This window comes from Lynx canadensis, chromosome A1, assembly GCF_007474595.2.
Source record: "Lynx canadensis isolate LIC74 chromosome A1, mLynCan4.pri.v2, whole genome shotgun sequence".
Classification (NCBI taxonomy): domain Eukaryota; kingdom Metazoa; phylum Chordata; class Mammalia; order Carnivora; family Felidae; genus Lynx; species Lynx canadensis.
Window position 1 is genome coordinate 144,789,463 of NC_044303.2, and position 20,954 is coordinate 144,810,416.

The window sequence follows — 20,954 nt, forward strand, 5'->3', positions numbered from 1 at the left end:
CAGCCGCCACTCCTAAAAATATCAGAGTGATTTTTTTTCTTAATCACATAACTGTAACCTGTGTACTTGGAGCAAAATAACTCTAAGATGAAATCTAAAGAATGTGTTTTCCATTTTTTACTACTTTGAATATATAGACAGAATTATACTAATTGCATGTTCTAGAATTCCTTAAATCTCTAACATATTTTAACATTTGGAGAATTTCAGAATCATTATCCAGTATTATGTTTTGTGAAATGCTTGTTGAATTAATAAAACGTTATAAAAACTTCTTTAATTTATACTATCTTCAAAAGTGCATTTTTGGTAATTTACTGGGATATATACAATATAGCAGGATAATAAGAGATAGAATGGTATCTAAAGACACTGGAACCAAGAGAAAGTAAGTATAGAAACATAAGATAAAGTGCGAGTTGTTATTTGTTATTATAAGGTGTTATTCAGTTATTAGTAATCATGATGAAAAGGAAAATGTGTTTAGTTATAAAATTCTGTGTCCATAAGAATTATATAAAGTCATTATACTGCTGAAATTTATTGGAAAAATAAATGGTATTTCTTAAGGGAAGTTAGCAGAAAATATTTTTATCAGTAAACCTTCCCCATAGTTTTAAGCGTACACTTTGCATAGTAGCCTCAGTTACTGGTTAACAAGCTGGCATTTCTTCAGTGTCTGCTGGGCAGCATTGTTACTTGATCATCATGTGCTGAGGAAAAATAGAATTGTAATAGACAATTTGTTGCCTCCTAAGGCAGTGACTTTCAAACTGTTGTACAGGGTGTTTAGAGTTCCCCAAAGCCCCCTCTGGATGAGGAAAGATGGCCTAATAGTGCTGTGTCTTGACCAAATCAGCACTCCTTTTATCTAATCTGTAGTGAGTTTCTTTGTGAAATTTAATTTGAGCTAGGGATTTAATGGATAAAAAGATATTTGAAAATCACTGGCCTAACAGTAGAGTTAGGACTGTTGCATAATAAAAATACATCTAAGAGCCCCTGAAATCTGGTCTACTCTCCTTAAGGACAGAAATACCATGAGGCACGCTGGGTAATTCAGCTCCAAGCCAGAAACCTGAAGGCCTGTGTATTTTTTTTCTCTGTCACAAATTCACTATGTCATCTTGGGAAAGTCATTTGATATCCGAAGTGTTTTCCCTCAAGTGTTAAATGGCGGTGTAAAAGGATCACTACCAATTTGGCCAGCAGCACGACTTTTTTGACTCTTTTGGCTTGCTGATAGGAAATGCTTTGCTATCATACAGGCTCTTCCCTCTGTCAAAGTGGAAGGGACCATTGGAGAAAGAAGTGGCCCAGTTCTCTGTAGGGAATGTGAACATAAGAAAAAAACATTAGTGGAAGGGAGAGTAAATTGTCTGTACCAATCTTATTTTGGTGTGTACATCCCTTCTAGTCAGACTGGTCCCATAGGACAAATTCAGTGAGAGCAAAGGCTTTGGATAAAAGGTGACTGAGAGGTTATCTGGGCCCTGGCTAAGATCATTAGAAAACAATTTGTGGTCATCAGTGATAAAATCTAAGAGGGTCAGGATGGAGAATGGGTGATCTGTTAGTTTTGTCAGTTAGAAAGGCCCTGAAGACCTTAGCAAGGGTAGAGGGTAGTTTGGATAAGCACAAAGTAAATAGCATTTTAAAAAATTAATCTTCACCAGCATGGCTTGACTTTACCACTAAAAATTTAGCATAGCTTAAGCATTTGTACATCATATAGGTTATAATGAACAGTAAAATTTGGACTTACTCTTGTATTTATAATTTTTAAATATTTTATTTTGGGGGGGGAAGGGGCAGATAGAGAGTGGGACAGAGGATCCAAAGTGGGCTCTGTGCTGACAGCAATAAGCTCAACGTGGGGCTCAAACTCACAAATTTTGAGATCATGACATGAGCCGAAGTCAGATGCTCAGCTGACTCAGCCACCCAGGTGCCCCTGAGTTACTGTTTTAAATGCAGTGTTTTAAAATTGAGTGGAGAATACAAGTGAATACTATCAAGATTGTGTGCTAATTTTTAATTACTGGGTACCATATAATTGTAATAAACATTCCGTGAAAAATTAGAAGTTAATTTTTTACGTCCTTTAAACATTTATGCTCCTTAGAATTTGTACATTGTGATGTTAGAATAAACTCAGTGACAATGTGCAAAGATAACCCTAATTTATACCGAAGCACAAAGGAAAACAGATGTTTAAATCCTTTCACTCCTTGAGACTTCTCCCACAAATGGTTACTCAGCACTTCTCTTTTTTAACTTGAAGTTTAGACATTCACATAATTTGTTTACTCTTGAGTCATTTTGGCTGGGTAAGTTGTGTTACAAGCCTCGGAACAAATAATTTCAGCAGTTGAACATGACTGAGTCAGTTCATGTACAGGATGTATTGAAGATCCTGGTCCAAGACACTATGCTTAGCATTTGAGGGGAATGCAAAAGTAAGTGTAGCTTGTGGAAAACAAGGCCGTCAGTTTGTAGAAAAGAGAAGAGGGAAGATTATTCCAGGCTAAGGAAATAATGAAGGAAAACATTGAGGGATAAAGGTGTGTCGTATCAACTTTCTGAATATATACTAAGCACCACTGAATTATAAATACATTTTAAAGGGTGAGTTTTGTGATGTGTGAATTAAATCTTGATAGAGTTGTTCTGCTTTAAAAGGTATGTGGCATATATCAGGGAGCAAGTATGAATTGAGGTGGCAACAACATGGGGTCTAGGGACAGAAGGAGATGAGATTGGAGAGAGGTGACAGGTTTGGGGCCAGAGTACTCAGAGGCCTTGGAAACCATGCTAGGAATTTAGGGTTTTATTTTCCAGATGTTAGGAAACCATTGTAAGTTTGTTTTCTTAAAAATTTATAAATATTAACTTATTTTTCTCCTAACCATCATAAGATAGAAAAGCAGGCAGTATTGTTGTTACTGTTTACAGATAGGGGAACCGAAGTGTCCTAGCTGGGATTTGTATACTTAGCTATTATCATCCTGCCGCCTCTTGGGTAGTACTGACTCAGTTGGTATGTACATGAAGCAGTTGTCAGTGATTTACTCAACAGTTAGTAATAAGATTTTTTTTTTAAAGTACATACGAGCTTTTACAGTCATTCATGTTAACATGAACTCTTAACTAACATTGCATAAAAAGCTTTTGTCCAATTTGAGACACCTTGTTTTTCTTATACATTTCCAAAAATTCTTTTACTGTGGTAAGAACAGTTTGGGGCACCTGGGTGGCTCAGTCAGTTGGCCATATGGCTTCAGCTCAGGTCATGATCTTGCAATCCAGTCCATGGGTTCAAGCCCCATGTCAGGCAGAGCCTGGAGCCTGCTTTTAGATTCTGTGTCTTCCTCTCTCTCTCTCTCTCTCTGCCCCTCCCCCACTTATGCTCTGTCCTCTCTCAAAAATAAATAAACGATAAAAAATTTTAGGAAAAATAAAAGAAGAGGGTGGGCCCTTAGAGGTTTACTATTCCAACTTAGCCGTTTTATGGATGAGGAAGCTAGGACCACACAGAAAAGCTAGGACCATCCTAGAAAAGCTAGGATGAGGAAGCTAACTTGGCTAAGATGACACAGTACTTAGTGACCACGACAGGACAAGAGTGCTGGTCTCTTCACTCAAGGTATCACTCTTCTACCATATTTAGCTACCTTACATAATTTATAAATTGCATGACTTTTTAAAAGTTTTCACTCCATCTTATAGACTAGAACTTCCTTTTTCAGTATGACAGTTAATTTTTTAATGCCAAGAAACAGATATATAGAAAGTTCAAGTTCAAGGCCTAAGGCCTAAAATAAGAATTCACATATCTCTAGTGACTAAAACTCAGCCTTTCAGAACATCTCTATTGTGTAAAATGTGATTTGCTTCTTTAAGTGTAAATTTAAGTGACCTTATCTATATACATATATCTATACTTATTGACTCTGTATTTTATTTTGAACTGATTCCTAAAGGCACCTCAGTGATAGTAATGAAATGAACACTTACACAGCCATGTCTTAATCCACTGGAATTGGGAAAGAAGACTTTGTTCAATAATCTTTTATTCTCTATTTTTGTATCATATGTTTTGCTAGGTGCTTGGAAGAAGAAAGGGTCACTAACTGACCAGTAATCCCCCCCCTGAGACAATAACTCTAAACATGTAATAACTTTCTATATTTTATTCTGCACAGGCAGTTTTTAATAAAAATGACCTAATATAACATTATTTTTAAGTTTACTTATTTATTTTGAGAGAAAGGGAGAGAGTGAGCAAGCATGCATGTGTGCAAGCAGAGATAGAATCCCAAGCAGGCTCTGCACTGTCGGCATGGAGCCCAATGCAGGGTTCGATCCTACAACCCTGAGATCATGACCTGAGCTGAAATCAAGAGTTGAACGCTTACCCAACGGAGCCACCCAGGTGCCCCATAGTATAACATTTTTTAAAAAGTATAATTACGGGGGCACCTGGGTGGCTCAGTTGGTTGAGTGTCCAACTTCAGCAAAGGTTATGATCTCATTATGAATTCGAGCCCCATATAGGGCTTGCTGCTGTCAGCACTCATTCTGACCCTCCCCCACCCTCACTCTCTCTTTCTTTCTCAGAAATAAGTAAATACATATGTGTGTGTGTGTGTGTGTGTGTGTGTGTATGTAATTGTAGAAGCAATGCCTGTTATGGTAGAAAACAAACAGTACAGAGGGCACACAATTGAAAACTAAAAGGCTCTCCCCCTATTCCCCATCATCTCTGGCACAGAGCCCTAGCCCTATGCAGTAGGCAGTCACTCTGAGGGTTCCTTATTTTGTTCTGCTGGTAGTTAACATTACATTGTCTATAAAATATTCTTCCCTCTAATTTTAGATTTATTTACTTTAGACAATATCTGTTGAACTTCCTGCAACAAATACAAAGAAATCATTTATCAATCCAAGACCCTTCCAGTTGTTAAAACTGTTCTTTTACCTTTCCAAAAGTTCCCAACATCTGCCCTGCTGTAATTATCTTGTTCTCTTTCATAGGCTAGTTTACAAATAGAAGGACCCAATAATCAACATTTGTATTATTAGGATTCATGTATATGTTACATCCACATTCACTGGAGAGCTTAAGAAGTATGTAATCCTTAAGGCGTTAGACTATCATGGGGGCTCCTCTTAAGCATCCCTCCTTTAAAATTCTCATTTCTTCCCAGCTTTTTTCATTTGTTATTCCCTATAGTTCATGTTTTTCTCTTGAATGCTATTTTCTCTTCTGTATCTCTCTTTGAGCAGTTTTTTCATGAGGACTCATGGTGGCTACTTTTCTGAGTTCTTCAGAGTCTAAAATAAGCTTTATTTTGTCTTCATATCTGTTTTGGAAGTTTAAATGAATATAAACTTTCAGATTTTAAATGTAAAGGAATTGTTCCCTTATCTTCTAGTTTGGCATTCATTGTAGGTAAGGAGTTTGATAGCATCTTACTTTCATCCCTTTGTTAGTAATGTTTTTCCTCTCTCTCTCTTCTCTCTCTCTCTCTCTCTCTCTCTCTCTCTCTCTCTCTCTGAAGTGTTAGGATTTTTAATTTATTTTTATTGTTTTTTTAAATGTTTACTTATTTATTTTGAAAAAAAAAAAGAGAGAGAACAAGAGGGAGAAAGAGAGGAAGACACAGAATCTGAAGCAGGCTGCAGGCTCTCAGCTGTCAGTGCAGAGCCTGATGCAGGGCTTAAACCCACAAACTGTGAGATCATGACCTGAGCCAAAGTCCGATGCTTAACCGACTGAGCCACCCAGGTACCCCTGAAGTGTTTGGGATTTTTAAAAAATTCCTGTCGTTTCTTAAATTTTACCAGTGTGCTTCTAGGTGTAAGTCTTTTATTAATCTTATTCAGCATTTTGTGGAAACTTTCCACTTGAAGATGCATGCCTTGTTTCAGTTTAGCAGTAATTTCTTCTATGATATTACTACTTTTGTTGTGTCTGCCTTCTGTACTTCCTATTGGGTGGACTTTAAGCCCTTAGGAACTGGCCTCCATGTTAAAATTTTTGTGTGTATTTTTCATTCCTTGATCTGTTCACTGTGCTGAGATATTTCTTTGAATTTATCTTTCAGATTAAAATCTTGGTCCTCCACAGTATCTAATTTTAATCCCGCCTATACAGTGAATTTTTTCAGTGATCATATTTTTAATTTACAAGATTTTTTTGTTCTCCAGCTGTTCCTTTTTTTGGTGGGCTGTCTTATTTTAAGGCTGCAGTTTCTTAATCTTTCTGAGGCTACCAAATAGAGGTTTTGTTTGTTTTAATTCTGTTCTTTGAATTGTATTTTTATTCATTTCTGTTGTGGTAGTTGTTTTGTTGGTTGTTCTCAGTCCTCGTCTTTCCTACCATTCGTTTTCTTCAACTGTCCTCAAATTTTTCTTTAATTTTGGATGCTGTCCATCTGTCTGAACAGAACACTGCTTCAGGTGCTGTAAACACTGACGTGGCTCAGCAGTTGGGTAGGTCTCTTTGCCTAGCAGATCCCTCCACCGAATCTAAACACTTTCTGGTGACCTAGTGTTTTCACATATGTTGTGACCATTTTTCAGTGTCTAATTTCTAAGTGTACCAGTTCTACTGGTTGCATAGCTTTCCACCCAAGTATTATTGCTCTTTCTCTTTTCCTTAGGCATTTGCTTTTTCCAGTTTTTCACTAGATAACATTAAGAAACATATTTGTACACACATTTTTCATACCTCTGTGATAATTTCCACAGCATTAATTCCTAGAGTGAAATTTATGGGTCATGAAAAACTTCTGACAGACGTTGCTAAATTGTGTTTTGGGAGATTGTAACAACTCTCAGTCTCACATAAGAATATCCTTTTCCCTACACTCTTGACAGTGGTAGATGTTATCATTCTTGTTACTCTCTTTGCTAATTGCATATGTAAGACAGCATTTTATTCCTGTTTGAATTTGCATAATATGTGAGTATTTTCATTAGTTTTTGTATGTGTGAATTGACTCTTATCCTTTGCCTATCTCTCTGTTGGAATGTTTACCATTTTGTTTAGCTTTATGCAAGTCCTTTTTTTAGGAATATTAACCCTTTGTTATATGTGTTGCAAATATGTTTGTCAGTTTGTGGTGTTTGCTGTACACGTTTTGGTGCTAAGTTATAACGCCACCTACCTACCTATCCAGAGATTAAATTTCACCTGTATCTGTTGGTATGGTTTCTTTTTTTTACATTAAACTTTTAAACTCATGTAAATTTATTTTGGAATATGGTTTGAGTAGTGGCACACCTGTTGTTGTTTTTTTTTTTTCCTGAAACAACCAGTTAGCTAGCATGTTTTTTATTGACTGATCATTCATTCTTTCCTCCCTTCCTGATTTGGAATCTCTTCCTTATCATATACTAAGTGTTTTTGTGTATGTGTGTATCTGCCTAAAAATATCTTCCCAAGAGCACCCTACGGTTCATGAAATTTCTAACCAGACCACTCTGTTACCATACTGTTTCTAGAAAGCACTGAAGCGTAATACTTAAACTATTATATTACATTTTTTTAATGTTTATTTATTGTTGAGGGAGAAAGGACAGAAGCAGGGGAGGGGCAGAGAGAGAGAAGGAGACACAGAATCTGAAGTGGGCTCTAGCCTCTGAGCTGTCAGCATAGAGCCTGCTGTGGGGCTTGAACTCACAAACCGTGAGATCATGAATGAACCTGAAATCAGACGATTAACTGACTCAGCCACCCAGGCACCTCATAAACTATTATATTAAAATCTTATTCAGTGCCTGCCTGTTATTCTAATTCTTGAGAACCGAAGACCTTCCCCCCAATGTTTGCCTTATCAGAGCATTTTGTTATCAGTTAAAGATTTATTCTTTTTGTCAGCTTGCAACCTGTCAGGAATAAAAGCAACCATGTTAAATGAGGGTAAACATGATTCTGAAGAATTCAGAATGGTTTCAGAGATAGGAAACTTTAATCTTGCTTTTTGGTGGGGAGAAATACCAATAAACATTGACAATTGAGATAAATAACAGTATTTGAACTTTGAGGAAATAGCCAAGATGCTCATAAGTTAGCAACATTTCAGAAATTATGTTTTATAGTTATTGATTTTAAAATGGATAAAATTAAAACACTTTCAGTAAAACTAAATGCCACTAATTTCTAAATTCCACTGATTCCTGGAGCAGTTCTCCTAAGGCTCTACATATCTGTGGGGAAAACATTATACTTCATTCTCCCTGCCCAGAACAAGACTCAAGCCCAGAGATGGGTAAGGCTGGATTTCACCATGAATTTCCCCAGAAAGAAAAGGTACCATTATGCTGCTGTATGTAGGTGACATGTGAACTACTGTAGCAAAACTACATGGATGAAGGTATTTTGCTGAGAAAATAGTTACCAGAATTCACAAAGCTGGTTAGCGGGTCAAACACCTGAAATCTAGGTTTTGCTATTAACTGTATGACCTGGAGTGGCTGTTGCTTAATGATTCTCCCCCCCCCCCACCTTTTTTAAAGAATCCTTTTGGACTAAATAGACATTTTCCCAAATATGTTCTGTAGACCATTATTGCCACAGTTGCCTTGGGAGTGGTAGGTGTCCACAGTTAAGTGAGTTAGACAAATGCTAAGTAGTAGATACTTTCTAGAAACTGCACAATGTGTGGTAGAATATTAAAGGATCACAGAAGTCTTACAGGAAAGAAACTCTGACATCTTTTGCACCCATTTCATGACATCCCTAAGAACTATGTTCCATGAAGTCTACTTTAGGAACCTGTATTAGGTGTCAGAGATTACTAAACATTTGTGATTCTAATAAAAAGTTATAGCTTCTATAGATAAATTATTTCAACATGGTACTTCAATTTGTAGTACCAAATCTTCTTGAGATACTAGGAAAAAGTCTTTAATTCTAGTACTCATAGATATTTAAACACAACACAGAGAAGCATTATTTTCCCTTGTGAGTACCAAAATTCTGGTTTGGAGTGACTGCTCAGAAGGTAGGGTCATAGGTTTCCCTATTTTGGGGGAGCTCTGTCCAGTACCTCAGACTCTATCCACAGTGCTTCGAAAAGGTGCAATTTAATGTTAGGCACACAGTGTTTCTAGAAGGTACCATTTGATGTTAGGCACTCTTTTATATCCAACACATGTTTTCTTTTGTTTAGTATGATTTCAGTTATTATTGGCTCAAAGTATATAGACCCTTAGGGATCATTTATTTATTGTTCACAAAGTAATACTTGGCTTCCTAAAAATGAAATGCAGAGGAAAAATCAAGGTGTTTTATTTATTTGTAGGATGGGTGCTGCAGATAATATATAAAGGGCAGAGTACCTTTATGGAAGAACTGACTGACACAGCAGAAATAATAAGACAGGCCACATCCCAGTCCTTGGTTATCCTGGATGAATTGGGAAGAGGAACAAGCACCCACGATGGAATCGCCATCGCTTATGCTACACTCGAGCATTTTATTAAAGATGTGAGTATCTTGTACACCTTTTTGTATGTGAATGGTACATAGTATCCAAATTGTTTTTCTGACCTCAGCTTCTAAATATTCAAAGTTATCTTTAATTATTATAATTGACTCTATACCCGTAATTCACCATTAAATCACTATACATTGAATTTAGATAGATTAGCACTGCATAATGTCTGTAATTCTTTGATGTGTCTTCTTTTGCTGAAGCAAAATAAATCTGGTCAGTAGGATAATGGTCTCCTTGGCAATTCTTCCACCCAGAACTGTTTCTTATTATCCTTGGCGAACTAAATCAAGAGCAGAGACCCTGCCTGTCCCCCATCCACCTGCAACCCAATCCTTGAAGAAGACAAAAAGGAGATAGAGACATTTTTACCTGTGAAGTACATTTTTCAGCAATATCCTACAGGATCTTGAGAGAAGGCCTTTGATCTCTTATCTTTGTATCTTTCTGCTTCACTCCTTCAGTCCATGTCTGTTTTTTCCATAGTGCAGTTCTGAGCATCTCAGTGTGAAATTTTGTTTGTGTTGAATTCTCTATCCCTGTCATCTCCCTCAAACTCTCCCCCCCCTTTTTTAAATTTGTTATTTATTTTGAGAGAGAGAGAGAGCAGGGGAGGAGGAGAGAAAGAGGGAAAGAGAGAACAAAGCAGGCTCTGAGCTGTGCAGAGCCCAAAATAGGACTCATACTCATGAACCATGAGATCATGACCTGAGCCGAGATTCAGAGTTGGATGCTTAACCGACTGAGCCACCCAGGCACCCCTTCCCTTTATCAATGCTCTCTCTTTCTCTCTCTGTTTGTTTGGTCTCTCCCTATCTGTCTTCTTTTGACACCTGCCCTGTACCTAGTCTGTTCTAAGATTTTCTATGTCTGTTTTGTTCTCCACTTTTTAAACACTTTGTGTCTTTCCTCCATTTTCATCTTTTTCTGTCTTCCTTACATGACCAATACAAGCATATTTTTATTCCTCTGTCTTTGCAAAACATATAATACAAAAATAAACTACCTTTTCTTTAAACTTCTGTGGTCCTCAGTTTTTGTTTGAACATTCAGTTGGATTACTAATTAATGATGGCATGTTTTCCACTTTAAAATAAGTACTTTTAACTTTTCTTTACAAAAATTCTTTATTTGCAAAAAGAGCTCAAGAACGTTTCTTTAATCATTTTAGAAACTGCATATCACACATTAGTAAAGTCCTGTCATTGTCTCCAAAACACATTTTATTTATTTATTTCTGAAACATTAAGAGAAATTTTTTTCTTAATGTTTATTTATTTATTTTTGAGAGAGGGCATAAGCAGGGAAGAAGCAGAGAGACGGAGGGAGACATGGAATCTGAAGCAAGCTACAGGCTCTGAGCTATCAGCACAGACCCCAATGCGGGGCTTGAATCCACAAAGTATGAGATCATGACGTGAGCTGAAGTCATTCGCTCAACCGACTGAGCCACCCAGGCTCCCCTTATTTTGAAGCATATTTTAAACCTTCATTTAAGAGCCTTTAGGAATGAATTATGACAGAGTGGATTTGCCACCTCTGAGTTTCATTGTTCCTGCTGTATGGCTGCATATCAGTTAGTATGACTATATAACAAATTACCCCAAGACTAAATGCCTGAAAACAATAATAATCATCTGTTATTTCTCATGATGTCTGGAAGTAAGGAATTTGAGAGTAGCTTAGCTGGGGGGTTATGGCCCAGCGTCTCTCCTGAGGTTGCAGTCAAGTTGTCAGGCAAGGCTGACATCATCTGAAGGCCTGACTGATGATGGAGGACCTTCTTCCATTTTGGCTCACTCGTTGCTGGCAAACTGGTGCTGGCGGTTCACAAGTGTGAACATTGGGAGGTGAAGAACTTGGTGGCTGTTTTGGGGGCTAGCTACCAAAAGCAGTTTGGCAATATCTTAAAGATCCGTTTAGAACCCTTGGGAACAAATTATGACAATTAAATTTGTCACGTCTCTTCTCATTGCTTTTATAGCAGTTTTTTGACATCTTAAATATTAATGAAGAAAGTGTTATTTTTAGATAAAATTTATGTTAGAGGTAAGTCATTGAAGAGGATTCTTCTGGAGCAAGAATCTCTATGCTTTTTATGGATGAAAATCCTTATTTTCATGGTATCTTTTGATTGCCGACACTGGGAACAGATCAGAGAGGAGGAATTAAGAAGCTGTGTGTTTCGGCTGCGAGCTGAAAATGGCCTTGAGGAGAGCTGTGTTGTGACCCAAACCCTTAGGTCTTCTGGTTAGAAATGCCTATCAGCTCAGGGAATGGACATCCTTGAGACAGCTGGTCTGAAGACCCTTCAGGGCAGATTTTAAGAGCAGTTCATCAAAGAAATCCTGCCTTAATAGGTTTTTTCGGGGGAGGGGGGTTGTTTTTTTTTTTTAATTGTTATAAGAGAGAAGGCACATGTTCTGACTTTTAATGAGGTGATTGGCAGATGAATCAGACCTGGAGTTCTTTGATTTAATTACCCTCTTCTGCTAATATTTAGACCAAGATTTGGTGTTAGCTTCTTTTAAGATTTAAGAACTTTGGGATTTCTAGAATATATAATATGTGTGCTTTAAAATAATGCTTATTAAAAATCCACAAATCCATATTAATACTAACAAAACAAAAGTAAACTTTAAAATGATGGGATTAGGGTGAGGAGAAAGAAAAGCTCCTCTTTATAGAATACCAACTAATAAATACAGAGAGAATTTTTTAAAATCAGCATTTACGAGTCACTGCAATAATAACTCATTCAGGCAGTGATGAGCAATGGATGGTAAAACTTTTGGATGAAAGATTGTTGAGGAAAAGAATATTCACAGAATCTCAAAGTACTACTCCACAAGTTATTTATTAATTACAAAGGAGAGAGGTGTTAGTATAGTGAAGAAATTTTCTGGGCACTTACTTAAACCAAATAAGCAAATTTATCATCCCCAATAATGGGTCAAATTGACATCATATGCCTCCTGATATGATGTACTGAAATGAGTACATCACCCACATAAATATGTGTAATATTTCTGGCAGTAAGGTTTAATCTTATTAGGAGGAAACAATCAGCCAAATCCAAATTGAGAGACATTATGCAAAACAACTCCTGGATATTTCAAAAACATTAATGTCATAAAGATGAAAAAGAAAGGCTGGGAACTCTTCTAGATTGATGGAGACTATAGAGACATGACTAAGTGTATGGCATGATCCTTGATTTTTTTTTTTAATACAAAGAACATTATGAAGAATATTACTGGGAGAGTTAGGGAAATTTGTGGACTCATGTTAGATAATAATGATATACCTGTGTTAAATTTCTTGATTGTAATAATTCTGATTAAATCAGTAGGAGAATGTTTTTGTTCTTAGAAGACAGAATTCTAAGTACAGTAAAACCTTGGTTTGTGAGCATAATTCATTCCAGAAACATGCTTGTAATCCAAAGCACTTGTATATCAAAGTGAATTTCCCATAAGAAATAATGGAAACTCAGATGATTTGTTCCACAACCCAAAAAATTCATATAAAAATGATTATAATACTGTAATATAATATAAAATAATAAAGAAAATACAAAATATAAAGAAAAATAAGCCAATTAACCTGCACTTATCTTTGAAAACAAGAGAGAGGAGGGTTATTGTGTAGGACGACTTTCACTATCACTAACGAATGTTGACTACGGTGCAGTATTAATAAACTCTTATCATATACTATATTTAATGTAACTGGCAATAAGACAACAGAAGAGAGAGTCTATATCTGCAGACAACCTGACCTAGAATGAAGCAGAGCATTCCTAAGCTTACTCTTATATGGAAAAACAAGAGTGTCCATAGGTGCTTTGAAGTGACAAAAAATAAACTGGTTGTGGGCACTTTCCAGTGTTCTGAAAAAGGACTGTGCCAAACACAGTGTCTTGAGACCAAGCATTTGAGCATGGGAGACGATCACCCACAATCATGTAGCAGAGAGAGAGAGAGAAGATGCATTGGCTTCATGTGATCATGTAACATTGAGCGTCACGTACTACTCATATTGTAAGGCATGGCTCATTGATCAAGTCAGAATTTATTAGAAATGTTTGCTTGTCTTGCAGAACATGTTACTCGCATTCCAAGGTTTTCCTGTATGTAGGTAGGGATGAAGTGTCATGTCTGCAGTTCTCACATGGTTCAGGAAAGAATGTGTGTGTGTGTGTGTGTGTGTGTGTGTGTGTGTGTGTGTGTGTGTTATGGCAAAATATTAACAGGTGTTTGTCTAGCTAAAGAAAAATGAACATTCATTGCAATGTTCATGAAGTTTTGAACTTTTTCAAAACTAAATTGAAGAAAAGTTTGAAATAAAATTTAAAAATAAAATAACATTTATTATGTCTTACTGCTTTAGGTGAAATCCTTAACCTTGTTTGTCACCCATTATCCACCAGTTTGTGAATTAGAAAAAAGTTACTTACAACAGGTGGGAAATTATCACATGGGATTCTTGGTCAATGAGGATGAAAGCAAAGAGGATCCAGGTACGAAATAATGCTTGCAGTAAGTAAAACTGGAATGTTTTTGGTTTTCATATTTGATAACTGAAAAATCATATGTACATGAACTTCTTATTAAGTAAAAGCTGTGAATGTTGATTATAAATGACATTTGTCCAAATTCATTTTCTCTAAGCTTCGGGTCAAGGAGAATGTACTTTTATCTTCACAACCTCTGAGCGCTTCTCTGGTCTTTCTTACCTCATTTTACTACAAGAAGAAGATGGGGTCAGGGGCAACGTGTAGGTTTTACTCTTAGATGCATCTCAGGAAAGATACCCTAACCGTCAAGGGTATTAGTCACCTTTCGAAATGTCCATTGTATTTCCCCAAATACCATCCCCAGTATCCTATACTGGACATATGTTTTATCTTAACTTGACAAGGAAACTGAATCTCAGGTAAAGTGGCCAGCCCTGTGGGCCACTTGGGTGAACTGAGCCTAGAATCAAAAATCTGCTTGCAGGTTCTTTTCGACTCTGTGAAAATGGTATGTGGGGCCTACAGTATTTTACCTACCCTTTCCACTATGTACTAGTGTCACCTGACTGAGACATTTCATGAAAAAGAACATCATTAGCCAGTAGAAATAAATTCAAGTGCTGTTAAGTAATGTAGTCAATTTTAGTATAATTTTATTTTCCTGTTCAGTAGTAATTTTTTTAAGCTCCCAACTTTTGAGCCAGTGATGGTTTACACAGTTGCTGTGCTATAATGGAAAATTCATTATCCAAGACACTCCAGAGTCCAAATTTTATTTTGGAAAAGTAATAAAGATGGACCTGAAAAAGAAATCAGGCAGCTGGCCCAAATAAAACAAAGCCCTCGACCTGAGATAAATGTAATGTTAGGCAATCCTTGCCTTTCACCACTACGCAGCCTTGAAAAACACATCATAAATTCTCTCGTGGAAGCAGTTTCATGTCTATTAATCTGCATCCAAAATGACAGGAGGAGCTTATAAGCTAAAACCCAGTGGGATAAATAAGAGTTCACCATCAGGGAAGGGTCATTGATAAGCGTTTATGTGAACAGACTACTAAGCCATAAGTGTTTTGGCATTTTATCCTGTTGATTTAAATGTTTATTCATGAGCATAATTTTAAGCATTAAATAATGCTAAAAGGCTCTGGCTAACAGGCGGTAGACCTCTGCTTCTGGCCTTCACCCATGCCCCCTCCCCATCCATTGCCAAGGCGGCTGCTTCCAACTCTTTCTTTCCTTTCTTCCATTTCTCTAAATAATAGGCTGATCTTCCTATCTCTGGGTTCATCACCTTGACACATTACTATTTGGCTTCTCATCGTGCTGGATGGGAGTCTGCAGCCTTCCCTGCTTTGACCTTCCACTGTACTCATTCCAGGTGCCTTTGGTCTCATTCCTCTTCATAGTTTTCACTGTTGTTGCCAGTAAGGATTGCTTACTCATGAGCCACGTATGAGGACAAGTGCATTCTCTTTGTCTTGCAGCTTTTTTGTTCTTTGTATTTTTGAAGGTAATAATTGCCTTGTTTTCAGTTCATTCTTCTATTTGAGTCTGTATCTGACTCTCCCTGAACCTTCCAATAGCTTTGTAAAATGCCTCTCTAGGCACTTTTCCAGATGACAGAACTATCGGTTCCACCATTCCTCCTGGAGCCCTTTGTCCTGCTCATCTGAACTGTTTGCTCCCCAGCCCTGCTGCACAGCTGTTGTCCTGAGACCTGCCTTTACCAGCATCCTAGGAATTCTCTTATCCCACCTTCTGTGCATTTGATTGCCAGTAAAAGAACGCTTGGATTCACAAGGGCTCCACTCACAAGAATGTAAATAATCTCACATTACAGGAACCTTAGAGGAAGAGTGGGCTTCAGCTCCTCTTCTTTGCAATTCTCTAGGCTCTGTTTTTCTGCCTTGTTGGCTTTATCATCAGGCTAGTGACAGGGTGGCTGTGGCTCTTTCATGTATCAAACCCAGAACTGACACTGTCCAAAGGGACCAGCATTTCCTGTGACTTAGGAGCAAGAGAACTTTTCTCATATGCTCACTGGCTTCTCATCACTGTCCCATCTCCTTTTCAGAATTGAATCACATGCTCATTCTTAAACCAGTTCCTAGAAGTGAGAATGGCAAGGATGACTTTGATTAGCCTAGATTAACCAGGATCAATTTTTGGAGCTTGGTATGAGGACATTATTCCTTGAGTTAATTCCATATAAAATCAGGGTTTTCTTGGGGTTGGAAAAGATTTTGGATGCCCTACTAATAATACAACTTAAGGAGGTAAATGGAGATTTTGCAGGAATGAAAATGTCTTCAGTATCCCTTCATACTTGATTTATTATTTAGCTAGGAATTTGGGGTTGAAAGTAGCTTTCACTCAACATGTTGAAGCATTACTCCATTGTCTGATTACTTCCAGTGTTGTTCCTGCTACATTTGTGTTTCATCCATTACCTCTAACCTAACTCCTCTGCTGTCTAAATTAGAGGCCATTGCATAGGTCATCAGTCAAGTGCCCCAAAGGCCTTTTGGGTGGCTTCTAAGATACTGTGTTCTAATTTCCCATAGTGAGGTAGATGAAGCAATTAACTGGTAGTAAGAAACGTGTATTTTTATTCTAGTCTATAAATTCTTGGAAAAGTTACCTAACTTCATCCACCTCTAAATTTTATGAATCTGTCCCAAAAGTGACTTCAGAAACTATTTGATCAGCACGCATCTCTTTAATAACTGCCTAGAGAAATTTGGCTTTCAAACAAATTTTGTTAAGTTCCCTTGTAACAAGCAGGAACATGAATTATTACTTTCACTGACTCTAAGCAATGTCACATAAACTTCTCAGTAGTATCCTTTTAGGAAATGGTTATAGCTTATAAGTGAAGTCCCACCAAGCAGTTTTATCTTTTTTAATTTTTTAATATATGAGATTTATTGTCAAAATGGTTTCCAAACAACACCCAGTGCTCATCCCAAAAGATGCCCTCTTCGATACCCATCACCCACCCCCATCAAACTTCAGTTTGTTCTCAGTTTTTAAGAGTCTCTTATGCTTTGGCTCTCCCACTCTAACCTCTTTTTTTTTCCCCTTCCCTCCCCCATGGGTTCCTGTTAAGTTTCTCAGGATCCACATAAGAGTGAAAACCTATGGTATCTGTCTTTCTCTGTATGGCTTATTTCACTTAGCATCACACTCTCCAGTTCCATCCACGTTGCTACAAAGGGCCATATTTCATTCTTTCTCATTGCCACGTAGTACTCCATCGTGTATATAAACCACAATTTCTTTATCCATTCATCAGTTGATGGACATTTAGGCGCTTTCCATAGTTTGGCTAATGTTGAGAGTGCTGCTGTAAATATTGGGGTACAAGTGCCCCTATGCATCAGTACTCCTGTATCCCTTGGGTAAATTCCTAGCAGCCAAGCACTTTTATTTATTGTCTTCTCTCCCATCTAGCTCTCTTGCCTCCACATTGCCATCACACACACACACACACACACTCTTTCCCCTTTCTCTCTAAGAGGCGTGAAGGACAGTATTGATGTACAACATAACTATAAAAACTCCCTAATGTGATTATGGAAGAGTGGTCACATTATTTACCTTGATGGTGTGAAAACTACCATAATGAGTACTACGGTAGAGACCAGTATATGATGACAAATTCAGCACCTGTTTGTACTGAGATACGTTAACTTATTTAGAGCAATATAATATTTTATAATATAGCTATAAAATATATTTTATTTATTTTTTATTTTTTTTTATTTATTTTTTTTTTTTAATTTTTTTTTTTTAATTTTTTTTTTTTTCAACGTTTATTTATTTTGGGAGAGAGACAGAGCATGAACGGGGGAGGGGCAGAGAGAGAGGCAGACACAGAATCGGAAACAGGCTCCAGGCTCTGAGCCATCGGCCCAGAGCCTGACGCGGGGCTCGAACTCACGGACCGCGAGCTCGTGACCTGGCTGAAGTCGGACGCTTAACCGACTGCGCCACCCAGGCGCCCCATATATTTTTATTTAAATGTTTTATATTTATATATTTGTAAATCTTTATCTTACTCTAATTTATACAAACATTAATATATATCAATTAATATTAATAATAATTTATTTAATATATATTAATATATAATACAGCTATAAAATGTATAGCTATATTAGATATAAAAAGCATTGTATAGCCATATATATGAAGAAAAAAAGCCATCAGCAAAGCAAATTTTAACTATGGGGGTTTTGTGACATTTAGTAGGCTTTCAGGAAAGGATAGGATGGATGGATGGATGGATGGATGGATGGATGGATGGATGGGTGGATGGATAATGAATGGACAGACAGATGAATGACAAGGACTAGCATGGAGGCTAGGTTATGGAGTAGAGGCTTGAGGTAGGGACTTTAGTTAGCACTAAGCCAGTGGAAGTGATAAAGACTTTTTGTTTTAAGGATGAGAAGAGTTTGCTTTTTTGAATGCCTGCTGCTGTTTACTTCACTTGTGGTCATGTGAGCAGCAAAGAGTAACAAAAAAGTACCCAGGTTAGCAGGCACTGGTTTCTTCATGCTTCTTTCCTAGTCTATTTCCACCCACCTCCTCACCTGCTCTTTGTGTTCCTTGAGTTTTATTTGGAGTCAAAAGGTATTCTTAGTGCTTTGTAATGAGAATTTTAGTCTGTATTCCTGAGAGTGCCAGCATTCTTTCCACCTCCCACTTTCAGCCTTAGAACAGTGTTATTTGTTGCTGAATTCTTCCAGGAGGTTAAAGAATATTCCATTATCCTTTTTCTTGGTTATGCTTTTTAGTTGTTAGCTGATAAAAGAATAAAGCATACACATTTCTCAAATGACATAATATATGAGAAAAAGCTCTTGATAAAATTACAATAAGTTTTAGTAAACATAGGGTCTCAGAAATCATTAAAAATCTGGTTCATTTTGGGCATTTTGGCAACACAGTGCAAATTAGATTGAATTTCATAATAAAATCTGCATAATCTTGAGGTGCTTTAGAGTTATCAAAGATTAAACTGTGCAGCTTTATCTTTATATTTTTGTACTTTATTATATTCCAGTTCTTTAGAAGTTTTTAATTTATGTGCATGTATTTGTGTGGTAGACTGGGTTCCTCAGGGAGCAGATTCTGAGATTTCTGTGCCAGGTGTTGATTGGGAGTGCTCTCATGATCAACACCTGAGGGCTGGATTGGGTAGGACCGGGCTGGCTTCAGCCACCCTTATAGAGAGCTGTGAGATGGGATTGGTCCATCAGAGTTACCTCAACCTGGGGAGAGGGAGTGTGACCTTTCTACTCCTTATTAGTTAGCTGTTGTCACATAACAAACATATTTTCATGGGTTACCCCACAGCATAGCTTAAAACAGTAAACATTTATCATCTGATCATTTCTCTGGGTGAGGAATCCAGGGACAGCTTAGATGGACACTTCAACCTCATGGTTTCTCACAAGACTATTATCAAGGTTGGCTAGGTCAGTCATCACTTCAAGGTTTGACTGGGGGGAGTTTACTTCCCAGACCTCTTACATGACTGCTGGCAAGCATAGAAAATCTACTTTCAAGTTTACTCATGTGGCTCTTGGTCAGAGACATCAGTTTCTTTCCACGTGGGCTTCTTCATAAGGCAGCCCATCATATGGCAATTGGCTTCTCTCAGAGCAAATAAGCAAGAAACTGAAAGTGCCCAGGACAGAGGCCACATGGTCTTTTGTAATCCAATCTTAGAAATGACAATGCATGGGGCGCCTGGGTGGCTCAGTCAGTTAAGTGTCCAACTTTGGCTCAGGTCATGATCTCACAGTTCATGGGTTCGAGTCCCACGTCGGGCTCTGTGCTGATAGCCCGGAGCCTGGAGCCTGCTTTGGATTCTGTGTCTCCCCTCTCTGTGTGCCCCTCCCTTGCTCATGCTCTGTGTCTGTCTCTCAATAATAAATAAGAGTTAAAAAAAAAAAAGAAATGACAACACATCATTTTTGCCATGTTTTGTTCATTAGAAGTAAGTCATTAGGTTCTGCCCACCCTGAAGGGCATAGAATGACACAAGGGCATGAGCACCAGGAAGCAGGGTTCTTTGGTGGCCACCTTAGAAGCTGTCTGCCAACCCCCATAGCTACCTATTGAGGTGCAGGCTACCTAGAAAGGACATGACCTCGGGTGAAGCAGGTCTGGGGACTGAGCTGAGGTGACTCCCAAAAGGGGATATAGCTGAAGATTGTGGGCTAACAACTTCCCTGACAGCTGGCAATAAACCCTTTAGTCCTAAGTGGGAGCTGAGTGGTACTGAATAATATTCATTTGAATATAGAACTCTTAGTTAACCAGTATATTTAATAAACCGGAATTTCTCAGTCTTGTTATTAAACTGTGTACCATGTTGTATTTCTTTATGTGTTTTTTGCTGTTTTGTTTTTAGCATTCTTAGAAATATGTCTTATGTATTTTACTTTGCAGAGTGTATTACATACAAGGACCATTTAGCGAGCACATTCTTTTACTTAAAAAACTTTTTTTCGTCTCTTTTAAAGGAGAAATATATTGTACTATGTATCAGAATTATTCTCTTTCTGATAATAGCAGTAGAGTCCAAATTTTTTAGCCAGCAGTGTAAAATGAAATAAATCTTTACCGTTACCCCAAAGCATGTTAAAAACCCTTTTAGGTGGGGGCACGGACTGGCTCAGTGGTAGAGCATGTGACTCTTGACCTCGAGTTTTGTAAACTCGAGACCCATGATGAGTGTAGAGATCACTTAAAAACAAAATCTTAAAAAAAAACAACAAAACGCTTTTAGGTGAGCTTTTGGGTGTTTTTTTTTTTTTTTCAATGTTTTTTTACTTTTGGGACAGAGAGAGACAGAGCATGAATGGGGGAGGGGCAGAGAGAGAGGGAGACACAGAATCGGAAACAGGCTC

At 37.6% G+C, this 20,954-nt stretch overlaps 1 protein-coding gene across 2 annotated transcripts in view; it reads left to right on the plus strand.

Annotated features, from left to right (window-relative positions):
* Positions 1 to 20,954, plus strand: part of MSH3 (mutS homolog 3) — a 188,592-nt gene that overhangs the window by 164,283 nt on the left and 3,355 nt on the right. Inside the window, exons 21-22 of one of the 2 annotated variants that reach the window (XM_030323803.1) lie at positions 9,313 to 9,499; positions 13,899 to 14,028. In XM_030323803.1, the coding sequence (XP_030179663.1) occupies positions 9,313 to 9,499; positions 13,899 to 14,028 (317 nt within the window). Of the gene's footprint in view, positions 1 to 9,312; positions 9,500 to 13,898; positions 14,029 to 20,954 lie in introns of those variants that run through there. The other variant, XM_030323814.1, reaches the window with a different exon arrangement.